The following is a 16,908-nucleotide window of genomic DNA, read 5'->3' on the forward strand; positions in this document are numbered from 1 at the left end:
AAACCCCTCACCCATCGGGGAAGTCTGTCCCCGCTTCTAAGCCAGAGCAGCGTGCAACTTCTTTGGCTCTTTGGTCCCTCCCTTCCCTGGTTTCCATAAGTGGTGAAGGATGACACCCGGCAGTGGCATAAGTGCCCTCAAGCAGCTGGTCGTAGGGCTTCGCCTTCCTCCTCCGTCCCGGAGACTGAATCGGTGAAGTCCTCCCAGCCAGTGAAACCCAAGGAGCAGTGAGAAAAGTCCAAGAAAAAGACCTTTAAGATGAAGGAACTTGCGGTGGCATCCACCCAACCGCAACCTACAAGCTCTGCATCTGAGGGTGAGGTAGAGATTCTGGCCGGACTCTGACACAATGGATGTCACTCGCACAGGTACTCAATCGGTGGCAGCAGGTGACCCAGGGGCGTAATCTGCCTCCTCGGTCCCTTCACGCCTTTCTTGGCTTTGGACAATGTCATCCTCCAGTGGAACTGCAGCGGTTTTTCCAGTCTTGCTGAGCTCTGACAACTTCTCAGCCTTCACCCTTTCCTCTACATTGCTCTTCAGGAAACTTGGTTTCCGGCAATGCGAACCCCCACCCTCCGTGGCTATCAGGGTTATTATAGGAACCGGGCAGCTTATGAGAGGGTATCTGGTGGCTTCTGCATCTACGTCCTTTACTCCCTTTACAGTGAATCTGTCCCTCTACAAACACCTTTAGAGGCTGTCGCTGTTTGGGTGTGGGCGCCTCAGGCTGTTACTGTCTGCAATCTTCCACCGGATGGTGACGTCCCGCAGCATGTCCTGGCTGCGCTGATAGCCCAGTTGCCGCCACCTTTTCTGTTACTGGGTGACTTCAATGCCCATTACCCTCTGTGGGGTGGATCAGTGGCAACAGGCCGCAGCAGCATTGTTGAGCAAGTATTGGCACCGCTCGACCTTTCTCTTTTAAATAATGGTACCTTCACACATTTCAGTGTGGCGCATGGCACGTACTCAGCCATCGACCTTTCGATCTGCAGCTCTAGCCTGTTACCATCTGTCCAACGGAGTGTGCATGACAACTTGTGCGGTAGTGACCACTTTCCGATCTTTCTGCCACTGCCACAGCATCACTCTTGTGGACGGCCCTGCAGATGGGCTATGAATAAGGCTGACTGGGACTTGTTCTCCTCCATTGCCACTGTTGGGCCTCATTCCAATGATGCCATTGTTGCGGTGGTTCACTCGGTCACCACCGGCATCGTTACTGCTGCAGAATCTGCCATTCCCTGTTCTTCTGGGTCCCCTTGGCGGATGACTGTGCCTTCATAGTCGCCCGAGATTGCTGAGGCAATTAAAGATCGCAAGCAGGCACTCCAGCATCACAAGTGGCATCCCTTATTGGAACACCTCATCGCCTTTAAACGACTCCGTGTGCGAGCCCGCCACCTCATTCACCAACACAAGCAGGAGTGCTGGGAAAGGTACGTCTCCACCATTGGCCTCCGTACCTATCCATCACAGGTTTGGGACAAGATTAGGGGACTCTGTGGCTATCAGACCCCCATAAGCATACCTGCACTTTCACTGAATGGAGCAGTCAGTACAGACTCTGACACAATTGCAAACCGCTTAGTGGAGCATTTTGCTCAGTGTTTCACTTCTGCGAATTACCCACTGGACTTCTGCTCCCTGAAAGAGCGGTTAGAACGTTGGAGTCTCATTTCACACGCACCACCCTGAATCGTACAATGCTCTGTTCAGTGAGTGGGAATTCCAAAGTACCCTAGCCGCTTGCCCTGTGCAACAAGCCACCAAAGCGGCGAAATCACCTGCTACACAAATGGCAGGCTGGAAAGGACAGAAGGAATACTCCCACGAAGACTTTTCATGTCCTTCCAGCCATCAACATCCTAATCATGTGCCAACTGCAAAGGCTCCAAGAAACCAAACAAAGGCAAACGGTCTTCTCCTTTGCTGACTCTGAGATCCTCTTAAATCGTGTCGCCGCAGGATATCCTCGCCGTGCTGACCTCAGTGTCGCCTGTGCACAGTGCCAACTGTTTTTCTGCCCTGGACTCCCCAGACCAACCAAGGTAGAATGCCAACACCTCTATAGATCACGTGAAGCAGGATCCTCTGGCGTCTGCACCCTGTAGCAGTGTGTCTTCAAAGGCTGGCACATGGCAGCTGCCAAGGTGACATCCCCTCATTCTTTCCTTCCTCCCTTTTCTTCGTCATGACTCTCCTCCAATGGAATGTTTGCGGCCATAGATCCAACGAGGAATTATGGCTGCTTTTGGAATTGCAGTGTCCACATGTTCTACACCTCCAGGAAACAATTTCCTCCTCACTACCAATTCGATCTCCTGCATTTCTTCCCGGTCTGCTTTGACCTTCACCTGAGAACGCCACTTCACCTCATCGGGGAGTCATGCTGTCTCTGAACACTCCGCTGCAAGCTGTTGCAGTCCGAATTTTCCTTCCTCATTCCACCTTCTCTCTTTGTACAGTTTACATCCCTCTGTCATTTGGTGTCACCAGGGCAGATTTCCTCCAGCTTGTTGGGCAATTCCCTCACCCCTGTTTTGCTGCTTGGTGACTTTAATGTGCACCATCCCTGTGGGGCTCTCCCAGAACCTGTCAGAGAGGTGCCCTCTTGGCTGACCTTCTCAATCAACTTAACCTCGTCTGCCTTAACATGGGAGCAACCACGTTCCTTTCAGATTCCACGCACACTTATTCTCATTTGGACCTCCCACTCTGCACTGCCCAGCTTGCCCGTCGTCTCTAGTGGTCCGTTCTCTCTGGCGCTGTGCCATCCATTTGCTGACTCCTATCCCACCTATGTGCAAACCCAAATTTCAGCTTTCTAAGACCGACTGGAGGCTTTACACCTCTCTGGTGGCCTTCGACAAACATCACTTCCTCAGTTGTGGTGACAAGGTAGAATAGCTCACAAATTTTATCCTTACCAAATCAGAACGTTCCATTCCTCACACTCCATCTTTACCGTTCCACGACCTGGTCCCTTGGTGGACTGAGGAATGCCATGACGCAATTCACGTGTGGAGACATGCTGTCCACGTTTTTAACCATCCTCCTACAATGGCGAACTGTATTTGTCACTGTGTTCTTTGGTATAACAAAAATGCTAGCTGGATTTCATTGACCAGTTCCTTTAACAGTTCCACTTCCTCTTCCGTCATGGCCAAACTCCAATGGCTCTCTGGGACCAAGGTCCATTCCCCAATTTCTGGCCTGACAGTAGCAGACTGTCATAGTGGACCCTATTGCTATCTCCAACGGCTTGGGCTCCTATTTTGTGCAGATTTTGTGCTCCACCCAATATCACACTGCCTTCCTCATTGGAAATGAGTGAAGGAGGGTGGGGCGATAGCCTTCTCTTGTCAGAATCATGGGTGCTACAATGCTGCTTTTACTATGAGGAAGCTAGATCATGCTCTCACTTCATCCCGATCCTCCATCCCAGGGTCAGATGATGTTAACAATCAGATGTTGCAGCCCCTTTCCCTCGCAGCAAGCACTTTCTCCTTCATAAATAAAATTGCATATGGGCAGGGAGCAACATTTCCCAGTAGCTGGTGTGAAGCCACTGTCATACCCATGCCTAAGCCCAGTAAGGACAAACCTCTTCCTGCTTGTTACCGTCCCATTTCTCTCACCAGCTATGTTTGCAAGGTGATGGAACATATGATTCATGCCTAGCTGGTATCGTGGCTAGAGTCTCGCAATTTACTGACCACTGCTCAATGCAGATTTCAAACATGCCATTCTGCAGTTGACTATCTCGTCACTTTTGTCAACCCATGTCACAATGGTTTTCTGCAGGAATACCAGACTGGTTGTTTTTTTTCTGATTGGGAGAAAGCCTATGATGCCTGCTGGAGGACTTGTATCCTCCATACTCTCTACACGTAGGCTGCCTGCCTTTTCCTTCAGGAATTTTTAAAAAGACACGAGTTTGAGTGTCATTTTCATTGTATCACCATTAACCCTATTATGGCTTGTCTCCCACCAGACATCTCCAGCTCCCTTTCCATTCACGATTTTGCCATCTATTGCAGTTCTCCATGGATTTGTCTCCTTGAGCCACATCTTCAGCATTGTCTCAATCATCTTTACTTGTGGAGCACCAACAGTGGGTTTCACTTTTCCAATGACAAAACCGTTTGTATGAGTTTCTGGTGGTGGAATTGGTTCCCTTTATCATCTTTACATCTTGTGCCTGTTGCTCTTCCATTCATTGAAACTAGGAAATTCTTGAGGGTAATGCTTGACAGGAAACTTTCTTGGTCCTCCCACATGTCTTACCTGGCCACCCACTGTGCCCGGTTCCTCAGTGTCCCACGTGTCCTCAGTGGTACTTTCTGGGGACCTGATCGGACCACTGTCCTCCATTTGCACCAATCCCTTATCTGTTTTAACTAGACTATGGGTGTTTCATTCATTCATGGGCATCCATTTTACGCCATCTCAATACAATCCACCATTATGGCACCCGTTCAGCCACTGGCACCTTTTACACTAGCCTGGTTGAGAGTTTGTATGCAGAAGCTGCCAAACTCCCACTGTCAAACCACCGTGATTTTCTCCTCAGTAGATTCGCATGCCTTTTGTTTGGCATGCCTCGCCATCCATCTACTTCTTCCTTCTTCGGTGATCACCGGTATGAGCCATGTCCCTCTTCTTTGTTACCTTCATGAGTTCACTTCTGGCTATTGCTCAGACAACTTAACTTCATGCTACCTGCCAGTTTCCTGAGGGGGTGTGAATCTTCACCGCCTTGCCTTCGTGCAGTGGCCCAAGTTCACCTGGTCTTTGTTCGCTTCCTAAGGACACTACTTCAGACTTGCTCTATTGCCATAAGTTTCTCGACCTTCGCTCGGAAATTTGTGATTGTACCTTTGTGTATACTGATGGCTCTTCGCCTGACTGTGGTGTTGGATGTACCGTCATCATTGGCACTGACGATTTTCTGTATCAGCTTCCAGAACAGTGCTCTGTACTAATAGCAAGTGCCCATATCCGTGTATCAGGCCACGCAGTACATTGGTGTCACAGGATTTTAAATTGTCATTTGCTCTGAATCTATGTGCCCTTCAGAGCCTCCGTGTGCTGTACACCATCCATCCCTTACTGAAACGGGTCCAGGTAAGCCTTCACTTGCTCACTTTTGATGGAGCCATTGTGATGTTTATGTGGGTACCTGGTCACGTCTATCTGGTGGGAAATGATGTGCTGACACTACTGCCAAGGCTGCAGTCCTTGTACCTCAGCCTGGTAGTTCTTCCACTGCCTCTGATGATCTCTTGCCATCTGTCAGCAGGTGGTGTCACTTTGGCATTTCCATGGCTCTTTTCTTCATGGGAACAAGCTTTGGGAAATTAAGTCTTTCCCAGTGGCGTGGCCGACCTCCTCTCACCTCGAGGAGATCATAGGTTGTATGTTGGGCATGTCTCGTTAGCCATTGCCATTTGTTAAGTTGTGACCCCCCCACCACTTGGTGCCCATTGTCATCAACCTTTGACAGTTCGCCATTTCCTGACTTACTGCCTATTTTTTAACCACTTACGTTTTAATTTAGGTTTGCTGTCTGAGTTATCGACACTGGCTGTCAACCGCATTTTACTTTTTGTCGATACTAGCAATATGGCGAAGGACGTTTAATCTTTAGTTCCGCACCTCTGTTTCTCGTGGTGTGTTTTGTGGCACTTTCTCCAAGAGAAAGTTCCTATTTCTAGCTGACTTTCCTTCCGTTGCTTGGGCTTAATGAGTAGCCTTTTTAACTCCTTTTTCATCTTCGTGCTCTACAGTTCTGACGTGGGTGTGTATGACCTTACTTATTTTCGTGCCCTAAAACCAAACAAACAAACAAGCATACATACATACATACATACATACATAACCTCAATCACTGCTGAAATCCTTAGGCCCTCCCAGAACCTCTCCCGCAAATCAATCTCCGTACTCACCCTAACAGCAACCTGCACACCTACCCTCTGTATCCCTCCCAAAATCCACAAACCTAACAGTCTGGTTGGCCCCATTAAGGCCGGTCACAGTGTTCCCACCAAAAAGATCTCTGCCCTCGTTGACCAACATCTGCAACCAATTGTCCAAAACCTGACCTCCCACATTAGATATCAACCACTTCCTGTACCGGCTCTTCACCATCCTCGCAACCTTACCGCCAGGGTCCGTACTCTCCCTGTAGAAGCAACCTCCTTATACACCAATATCCCTCATGGCCATGGCCTTGCCGGGATTGAACACTACCTCTCCCAGTGCCCTGCAGTATCCAAACCTTCCAGTTCATACACCTAACCAACTACATCCTAACCCGTAACTACTTCATCTTTGAAGGGAAGGTATACAGATAAATTCGTGGCACAGCGTGGGCACCCACAAGGCACCCTCCAATGTCAACCTCTTCATGGGCCGCCTAGAGGAAACATTCATAGTTTCCCAAAACACCAAACCCCTAGTCTGGTTCAGTTTTATTGATGACATCTTTATAATTTGGACCCAAGGCCAGGACACCTTAACCTCATTCTTCCAGTTTCTAGACCTTCTCTCCCATCCACTTCATCGGGTCTTCCTCCATCTGTCCTATCACCTCCCTGGGCATAAATCCTCTTCTCAGATGGTTCCACCCCCACTAATCACCAACAGTACCTGCACTTAGACAGCTGCCACCCCATCCACACCAAAAAATCCCTCCGTACTATGTGGCCACCCGTGGTAGACACATCTGCAGTAATAACTCCCACCGAGTACTACCTGGGACTGGAACAACTGAACCACATCCTTCGTTATGGCTTTAATTACCTTTCATGATGTCCTGAAATGAGTGATGTCCTACCCAAGATACTTCCATTCCCTCCTGAAGTGATGTTCTGCTGCCCATCCAACCTCCACATTATAGTCCTCCCTATGCTTCTCTCATCTCCAATGCCCTGACACAGGGATTGTACCCTTGTGGAAGACGCAAATGCAAGACCTGCCCAATCCACCAACCTGGGGCCACATGTGAAATCAGCCATGTTATATACCGGCTCTGCTGGAACCACTGAATGGTGTTTCACATTGGTATGACGAGCCAGCTGTCAACCAGAATGAATGGCCACTGCCAAACTGTTGCCAAAAACAAAGTGGACCACCCAGTGTCACAACATGCAGCAGAGCATAACATGATAGATTTCAGTGGCTGCTTCACAACCTATGCCATCTGGATCCTCCCCATCATCATCAGCTTTCCTGAGCTGCACATATGGGAGTATCCTTTCAGCACTTCCTTTGCTCCCATAACCTCCCAGGCCTAAACCTAACTCACTGTCCTTCTACCCCCCACACAATAGTTGTGTGTGTGTGTGTGTGTGTGTGTGTGTGTGTGTGTGTGTGTGTGTATGTGTATATATATATACACACACACGCATGTACGTACCTGCACCCCTAGCTGGACCACAGACGGCTCCCCCCTCCTGTCTGCCACGAGTTGCTAGACGCTTCCTCCCAGCCTCCGGCCTCTCTCTACCCTCGCATCACCCCAGAACACTCACCAAGGGCCAGGAAAGAGCTGGCAGTGGGTTGAGCACAGTGTGGAAAGATAGGTGTGCGTGTACACACACGTGCATGTTTCTCCCACAAGCTTAAAAAGGAATTTCATTCTGAAAGCTAGCTAAGTCTTTACCTTTTGATGTCACACATTTTTCTAAGATACAAAAGAGAGATATTAATGTAAGTTGGGTAAAATTCCCATAGTTTTGCAGTATATGTACTGACAATTTCTCCCCTCTATAAAAACATTGTATTGTAATGTAATATTTCTAGCGTAGCAAAATCATTCAAAATAGAATCAGAATTTGTTGACTTAAAGTTATTGCTTTCAATGGCCAAAGTTAGTCCATGAAATTGTTATTCAAAGGGTGTTACTCTAAGATATGCCATTATCAGCTTGTTTTGAAAAATTCATTTTATGACTAGCTATAGATACGGGTGAAGTCAGTATGATTCATAAGCTTGCTGAAGTATTGGGGAAAAGTTAATAAAATTGCATTACAAGATAATGAGCCTCGTGGCTGGAAGAATGGGCAGTAACATCAAAACTTAATCATTTAGTTCCTTTCCATTGAAGTGACATTCTTCACCTTCACTTAAGTCTCAAATCAATGCATGTGGCTTTGTTTTCCACCATTTCATATCTGCAGATCATAAATAAAATCTGAAGCTCTTATTATGACAGTCCATAAGATGAAATCCGTCTTTTAGTGAGCTGCTAGCTGTATTGACGATGTTCAAAAAAATGTACTTTAATGAGCATTCTACTACACCTTCAGAAACAGGTTCATTGTTAAACTTGTAGTTTAATTGCTTCTTCTCTCCCATGTGACAAATTTTCCTTTGTTTTCCTACGCATGACTGAGATCAAATGATAATTAATTGAAACCCTCAGCTGGTGACAGGTGTTGTTGATATACCTCAATGGGGACAGCTGAAAATGTGTGCCCCGACCGGGACTCGAACCCAGGATCTCCTGCTTACATGGCACACGCTCTATCCATCTGAACCACCAAGGACACAGGCAAATAGTGAGACTGCAGGGACTTATCCCTTGCATGCTTCCCGTGAGACCCACATTCCCAACTGTCCACAATCTACATTCGTAGTGTTCCTAATGTAACGCCTGTTGGCAGCTGAGGATTTCAATTATCGTTTATTCTAGAGAAGCTGCACGATCATCAATGGTATCTGTCCTTACGAGAACAGTTACTATCTTCAACTGAGATCAAAGTTTGTCAGTTAGCACTTTTGCATCCATTCCAACTTCTTTAAGAACTGCCAACAGCTCCAGTGAGATCCATAGATCACTGTACAGCAAAGAAATTGTGGAGTTCTTGTAGCTTTCTGGAAATGTGTTACTGTTCCTTCCAGCAGCATCTGCTTCAGAATCTTTGCTAACTTCATAAACATAAGCGTAAGGAGGGCTATGCGTGAAGCGTTCAGTGAATTCGAAAGTAAAATTCTATGTACCGACTTGACAGAAAATCCTAGGAAGTTCTGGTCTTATGTTAAATCAGTAAGTGGCTCGAAACAGCATATCCAGACACTCCGGGATGATGATGGCATTGAAACAGAGGATGACACGTGTAAAGCTGAAATACTAAACACCTTTTTCCAAGGCTGTTTCACAGAGGAAGACTGCACTGCAGTTCCTTCTCTAAATCCTCGCACAAACGAAAAAATGGCTGACATCGAAATAAGTGTCCAAGGAATAGAAAAGCAACTGGAATCACTCAACAGAGGAAAGTCCACTGGACCTGACGGGATACCAATTCGATTCTACACAGAGTATGCGAAAGAACTTGCCCCCCTTCTAACAGCCGTGTACCGCAAGTCTCTAGAGGAACGGAAGGTTCCAAATGATTGGAAAAGAGCACAGGTAGTCCCAGTCTTCAAGAAGGGTCGTCGAGCAGATGCGCAAAACTATAGACCTATATCTCTGACATCTATCTGTTGTAGAATTTTAGAACATGTTTTTTGCTCGAGTATCATGTCGTTTTTGGAAACCCAGAATCTACTATGTAGGAATCAACATGGATTCCGGAAACAGCGATCGTGTGAGACCCAACTCGCTTTATTTGTTCATGAGACCCAGAAAATATTAGATACAGGCTCCCAGGTAGATGCTATTTTTCTTGACTTCCGGAAGGCGTTCGATACAGTTCCGCACTGTCGCCTGATAAAGTAAGAGCCTACGGAATATCAGACCAGCTGTGTGGCTGGATTGAAGAGTTTTTAGCAAACAGAACACAGCATGTTGTTATCAATGGAGAGACGTCTACAGACGTTAAAGTAACCTCTGGCATGCCACAGGGGAGTGTTATGGGACCATTGCTTTTCACAATATATATAAATGACCTAGTAGATAGTGTCGGAAGTCCCATGCGGCTTTTCGCGGATGATGCTGTAGTATACAGAGAAGTTGCAGCATTAGAAAATTGTAGTGAAATGCAGGAAGATCTGCAGTGGATAGGCACTTGGTGCAGGGAGTGGCAACTGACCCTTAACATAGACAAATGTAATGTATTGCGAATACATAGAAAAAAGGATCCTTTATTGTATGATTATATGATAGCGGAACAGACACTGGTAGCAGTTACTTCTGTAAAATATCTGGGAGTAAGCGTGCAGAACGATTTGAAGTGGAATGGTCATATAAAATTAATTGTTGGTAAGGCGGGTACCAGGTTGAGATTCATTGGGAGAGTCCTTAGAAAATGTAGTCCATTAACAAAGGAGGTGGCTTACAAAACACTCGTTCGACCTATACTTGAGTATTGCTCATCAGTGTGGGATCCGTACCAGATCGGGTTGATGGAGGAGATAGAGAAGATCCAAAGAAGAGCGGCGCGTTTCGTCACAGGGTTATTTGGTAACCGTGATAGCGTTACGGAGGTGTTTAACAAACTCAAGTGGCAGACTCTGCAAGAGAGGCGCTCTGCATTGCGGTGTAGCTTGCTCGCCAGGTTTCGAGAGGGTGCGTTTCTGGATGAGGTATCGAATATATTGCTTCCCCCTACTTATACCTCCCGAGGAGATCACGAATGTAAAATTAGAGAGATTAGAGCGCGCACGGAGGCTTTCAGACAGTCGTTCTTCCCGCGAACCATACACGACTGGAACAGGAAAGGGAGTTAATGACAGTGGCACGTAAAGTGCCCTCCGCCACACACCGTTGGGTGGCTTGCGGAGTATAAATGTAGATGTAGAACATCGTCACACACTTCTTACACTTCTTCAGTGTATTATATGAAGCAATGAGGCAAGTGTTCAGCTATGCCAAAGGGTACCACTGAGACATAGTAAAACGGGTTTAGATAAATGTTTCTTCAGAATACTTTATCGATAGCTGGATGCTGAAAAGAAATGGAAAACTTCTTGAACTGAAAAAGTTGACAGGCCATACAGTAATCCATAAGATTTAACAAATAAGTGCCACATCGACCAAAAATGCATGTTGGTTAAAGTGATTTCATCAAATATGAGCATGCAAATGAGCCATTGTGGTTATGAACAGCCACTGACATCAGTATAAAATGCTATTTTAATTAGGACAAATGTATTTGAAATTTAAACTTTTTGACCCTCATCTGTTTGGGCTCAAATTTCATCCATAGTCTACTTTACCTTGGGAAACATAGGGGAATGTGGCACATGAATTATAGGCACAAGTAAATTTTTCTGCTTCATATAGGACATCTAACATGCCAATATGGTCCAAAACAGACAGGTAGAGCAAAGCCTGTACCTTGGCCTCAAAGACCACCCAACCTCAGTCCATCGGATTTTTCTAGTTGGATCATCTCAAAGACAATGTAACCAGCTTGTATAATAAATACTCTCATTACCTGTCCCCATGACATGCTACAGATTGCATAGTGCAAACTGGGATGTCTTTATAAGCTTTTATCATTCACTTGTGTTTGTTAGTGGCTGTTTAGGCACAGTGTAGCAAAGTTTAAAACTTGTGATTTGCTGATATGTTTCATTACACAACCATATCAAGCAAGTCATGCTAATTGCCAGTAAACTAGCATATTATACAAATGTTCTCACTTTTACTTTTAACAAAATGGGTTTATGTAACCAAAGATACATGTTTTGATGATGATTTGAGTTCTAGTCAAGACTAATGATTTATAATATGTAAGTAAGAAAACCCATACATTGAGTCAATTGTTTGCTGTGCTATTTTTGTGATACTTGTACTTTTATTGTGCTTGAATCTGTTGCAATTGTAACACTTGATAATGGCCTAAGGCCAAAATCTTGATTGTGGAATAAAACCTGTTGTACAGACAAATGGCAGTTACATCTTTCAGAAAAATTTTATTATTAGTTTAGATTTTTAAGATTGAGAGTCTAAGCCAGATAATGTTTCATTTTAATGTTAAATGTAATTTGCTAGTGATCTTGTTGGTATTTTTCCCTTGAAAGAGAATAATGTTAGGAATGCACACCACTGTTCCAGTTCACGCATGTATAATGCTGCTGAATGTGTTTGGTGGCCTGCTGCTAATGTTTAGTGTGGCTGACTTCACAACATTTGGACTGGGACTGTTGTATCTAATTCTGTTCACACCATTCTCATTCCTATGCTGGTACAGACCAGCTTATAAGGCCTTCAGGTATGAGTTATTCGTAGTGCAAACACTTAGTGTATTTGAAATCAGATTTGATGTGTTTTGAATAGTCACCAATGCCAAGGCATTAATCATTCATAATTCATAATTTTATATATCCCCCTTCTTTCTCACTTCCCTTTCCATCCAGATTTTATCCAGACTGCAAAAGTGTTAAACTCATTTTTGTTGTTTTTGATTTTTTTTCCCTAGTTGTTTAACACCACGGGTATTGGTGCCTTCTTTTTTGGGGGCAGGGGGGGGGGGGGGGGAGTTGGAGGGGAAATGATGAAGAATTGTTACAACAACTCATAGGTTTGAGTGAGCCATGAGTAATTGATTTTTAAAATATACATGTTGGATGAGTGTATAAATATTAAGCCTATGTACTTAGTTTGGGCAATGTAAATTTCAGCATCTGTGACAAGCAAAAACTCTGTGCTGAGCTTGGACTCATATAGACATTCTTTCTTGGGAAGTAAATTTTCATTTCACATAATGTGGAAAACACACACACACACACACACACACACACACACACACACACACACACCTTATCACAAATACTCAAGTAGATGTTCTGGCATAAAGTAACACATTTAGAACAATAGAAAAGATATCTGCAAATAGCTTTGTGTAACGTAATGTTTTCAGTATGCATTACATACTTTTTAATTGGGGCGCTGATGAGTTAACTACATGGGTCAGTGGAGAAAGATATAAGTTTTATGGGTTGAAGTTGGCATGTTTCAGTGAAAATAATTTAAGAAGCTGTCCCTCAAGTAAGGGAGTTTGAGGGGAAAGTAAGTATGAAAGCATTCTGGAGATGTTGAACAAACTCTTAAGGCCAGACACTACAAGGGACTTAGTGAAGTAAGGAGAAGTTAACAGTTAATGCAGAGTGCATGTAACTACAGTGATTTCTATTGTGTTTGTTTGGTTTCTTATGATTGGATTTCAGAGCCTATTAAAGAAGATAAGACTAATATGGAGATTAAGGTGTATGGTAGGAGTATCTGTTAGATAAAGTATAGGGAAAAAAGATCACCATATGTTTGAATTACGAGGAGATGCTGGCAGAGGAATATTGAGATGATTTCGAAGACTGGTCAAAGTGTTAAGATTCTTGCAGTAGGTGGAAGGTTCTACCATAACTAAAGTTGTGATGATGGTATATATAAGAAGACAATAAAAAAGAAGTTTGCTGGGGTAGAATCGCTGAGAGGAGCAGTTTCCCTGTAGAATTAACAACATGCCAACAAGATTTCTGTATAAAGAATGCAATGTACATTGTTATCTAGCTTCTGCAAACATGCAGATACTGTAATAATTGAAAATCAAAGCAAGTATAAAAGTACAGCCTTACATCCAGTTCCTGCCCATAACTGAAGTCAAGAGTGGCAAATCATGTTGGTATATAGTTCCTCGTAGTAATTCTAATAACTTTATCAATATAAAAATCTATCTCTAGAAGTTTAAACTATGATCAATATAATGTTATAAAAGGGCATTAAAAGTAAAAGATGTTGAATATTTTTGTGTAAATTGTTTCTCTCTACTGTATTCTCAGTGTGATTAATGGTATGCTTTAGTGTGTTCAGCTGAGTTGTTCGTTTCATTTCCCTGCGAGATACTTAGATGACACACACTGTGGTCTTCTTCAGGTGCAGTGAGCTTTGTTATGTGTACTCACTGCCTGGACTCCAATCATAAAATGAAATCAGTAGCTTGGCTTGACACCTGAAAGCATTCCGTTAGTTAGAGCCATTCATAAAATACACAAACTCAAGTACTTGTAATGGATAATTAATGGAAGGATTGGCTGCAGGAAAAAGTTCTGTAATGTAAGTTGGACAGCCAAGCTAAAAAACTGACAAGTGCTCAGTATGTATTCTTCAAAGAGAACTCGCAAAGTAGTAAGGTATTTAGACAGAGGACACACTGTACAAAGTAGGCTTTCACAGCTGGTTTTAACATCCTTGGTGATTTTAGATGTTTGGGCAGTAGGCCTTGGTCTGACGCATTTTTCTGTGCCTAACATTTAATCTCCTAATGGTGGAGGCATACTCACATGCGGTGAAGACAAAATTGCACATTATTTGTTACTGGAATAAGTGGTGGCTTGTAACCACACATTTGCAGTTTTCTTGTAAATAACTTATTTGCAGATCGATATTTAGTGGAAGCTGTTTGCTTCTAATATAATATATGCGTGTTAGTTTTCACTGCAACTTCATAGTTGCTTTTCTAACTAAAACTTCTTAGGTGCAGAAACATGCCTTAAAGCCCAGTGTAATGCCCTCAGCATTGAGGATAATAGTTAATGAATCTGTTGGAATCAGTGGAAATATTGGTATTGCAGCAGTATATTGAGAAGGAAGGAAAATTTAATGAATGAGGAAAAAAAGAATGATGAAAAATAAATAACCTTGCAGTAAAGAGAAGAGTTCTGTACTAGAGTTAGAGAAGTGAAGGCAATTGTATATTTTGACTCACTAATGTATATTGTTGCTATTTGCAACACAGTACCAGTAATCCTATTTGTTCAATATATTTTAGGGTTATAACTTTTATGTATGGATTGTGGAGCATTTGGAACTATTGTTTCTTTGCTTTCTGCTTTTCAGGAGTGATAGCTCTTTCAACTTCATGGTATTTTTCTTCGTTTTCTTTTTTCAATTTATTGTGACTGTAATACAAGCAATTGGCATCCACGGATCAGGTACTTGGTAAGTAGTAACATCACTTATGTCTGTGTGACTCTTCTAATTTTGAAAGGGAATAAACAAAAAAATGTGTTGTTCTTGCAGTGGTATCCTCCTTGCTGTACAGCAGTTTAGTACTGGTGGAGCAGGTGTTGCAGTGGGTGTGATATTATTAATTGTTGCTATTGGTTTTGTTGGGGCCGCATGCGTTGATTTGCTGCTGTTGTCAAAGGCAAGTAGTTCTTATAAACACAATATTGTTTGCATTTTTGTGACCTTTAGTTGCAGACTGTCCTGACTTAAATTTCTGGTAAATACAGATCCATCGGATTTATCGGAGTACTGGTGCAAGCTTTGCTAAAGCTCAGCAGGAGTTCACATCGGAGTTCCTACGCAATGAACATGTTCAGAATGCTGCAACCAGTGCTGCTGCTGCTACCGTCCGTGCCCAGATGAACAATAGCAACAGCAGCCGTTACTGAATGAAGACTGAGAAGGAATGTATGCTATTCAAATTGTCCATGTAGTAGACAAAATGTACACCTTTCTAGCTTATCTTGGTGTACGGAAATAATCAAATTCTCATGAGCTCCCTTGGTTGTACATCAGTGACTCAAAGTGTGTTCAGTTGACTTTACACAATTTTTTATACATATATTCGTGAAAATGTGTACTTACGTACAGAGGTTTATCAGCTGTTTCTTAACACAGTTTTGTATTGAATTTTGTTATTGAAAGCACATGTTAATTATAAAATTATTATGAAGTCTGTGCTTACTAATCGTAGTGTCGTTATTGAAGAAAAACTGTTGACTAATTCACACGTTTGAGCTGTGGCAAAGGTAGCATTTGTGTGTGTCGTGTGTAACATTGGTACTGAGAATTTGTATATAAATATCATCGGCACATAACAGAATTTAAAATGGAAATATTATATAATTCTGTATGTAGTATTTCCACATTTATCCCTCCATTACAGTTTTGACATTTCTAAAGTTGTAATTAACTTTATGTAATAAATCCGTAATATAATGTATTTGTCTTTTGCCCTTTGGTATTAATCTGTCAGTTGAGTATTTCATTGGTACTTAGTTTTCTTTAGAAAGCTCATATGCTTTCCTAGTGGCGATCAAAGAGAAAATATGATATGGCTTATTGTGCTTGTGCTTTATTTTGTGCCACAGAAGTTGTACAAGTGATTATGATCATAAAGGCAGGCATGAACTTTGAACTTATATTGCAATTTTATTTTTAATAAAGTTAATATTTTTTATTAAGCATATTGTGTGAGCATGTCTTATTTTTTCATTCAAATGCTTGACTTTTCAGTATTTCACATTTTGATATATCTTTCTAAAAACTGACGGAAACTGTGAAAACAGGGAAACTGGATATTACTGAAACAATTTGGTTACTGAAGGGAAAGTTAAGGCATTGCAAACCCCATATAAAGAGGCAGAAATTGTTGGAATTGATCTGGAAATAACAAGGTAACAGGAACTTTTTCTTTTCCAGAACTCTAACAATGCACAGTAGGTGGTCCATCAGTCCCAGAAGAATTTCAGGTGGCAACTTTTGCACAAGCCACGGAGGAGTTCCACTTGTTGCCCAGTTATGTGGTTTCCCTTTCTTTGCCAACTGTTGTCATTGTTCTTTGTTGAAATGTGGACCTTAGCTCGTGTCAAATTGTGCAGTAATGACCAAACATGAATGCATTGTTTTTAGTGTTTCTGATAAGCATAAAATAATAGAGCAGTTGAAGAAATGTGTTAATGGACCAAGCTTAGCTCAGGAATATGGAATTGTAAATGACGTTGTGCTGAACATTAAAAAGAACAGTAATGCCATTACAAAATTTACAGATGTATTTGACAGTAAAGATGGAAAATTGCACAGAAAAATGGCAGAGAACCAGGATTTAAACACTGCTCAAAGCTTGGAATAAACTCCTTCCTGAAGATGAATGTATTGCTACAGCTGAAGAGTCGCCAGTCAGTTTGTATGTTAACTGGGTGGACGATTAAAGAATCTTCAGGATT

At 42.9% G+C, this 16,908-nt stretch overlaps 1 protein-coding gene across 2 annotated transcripts in view; it reads left to right on the forward strand.

Moving 5' to 3' along the window:
• LOC124622210 (secretory carrier-associated membrane protein 1) overlaps positions 1 to 16,149 on the forward strand; it is a 59,260-nt gene extending 43,111 nt beyond the window's left edge. For both annotated transcript variants that reach the window (XM_047147857.1, XM_047147858.1), the window contains 4 exons: positions 12,014 to 12,170; positions 14,792 to 14,893; positions 14,975 to 15,101; positions 15,190 to 16,149. In XM_047147857.1, coding sequence (XP_047003813.1) covers positions 12,014 to 12,170; positions 14,792 to 14,893; positions 14,975 to 15,101; positions 15,190 to 15,351 — 548 coding nt within the window. In that variant the 3' untranslated portion in view covers positions 15,352 to 16,149. The remainder of the gene's footprint in view (positions 1 to 12,013; positions 12,171 to 14,791; positions 14,894 to 14,974; positions 15,102 to 15,189) is intronic.
• Positions 16,150 to 16,908: the final 759 nt, after the last annotated feature.

Source organism: Schistocerca americana, chromosome 7, assembly GCF_021461395.2.
Source record: "Schistocerca americana isolate TAMUIC-IGC-003095 chromosome 7, iqSchAmer2.1, whole genome shotgun sequence".
NCBI classification, from domain to species: domain Eukaryota; kingdom Metazoa; phylum Arthropoda; class Insecta; order Orthoptera; family Acrididae; genus Schistocerca; species Schistocerca americana.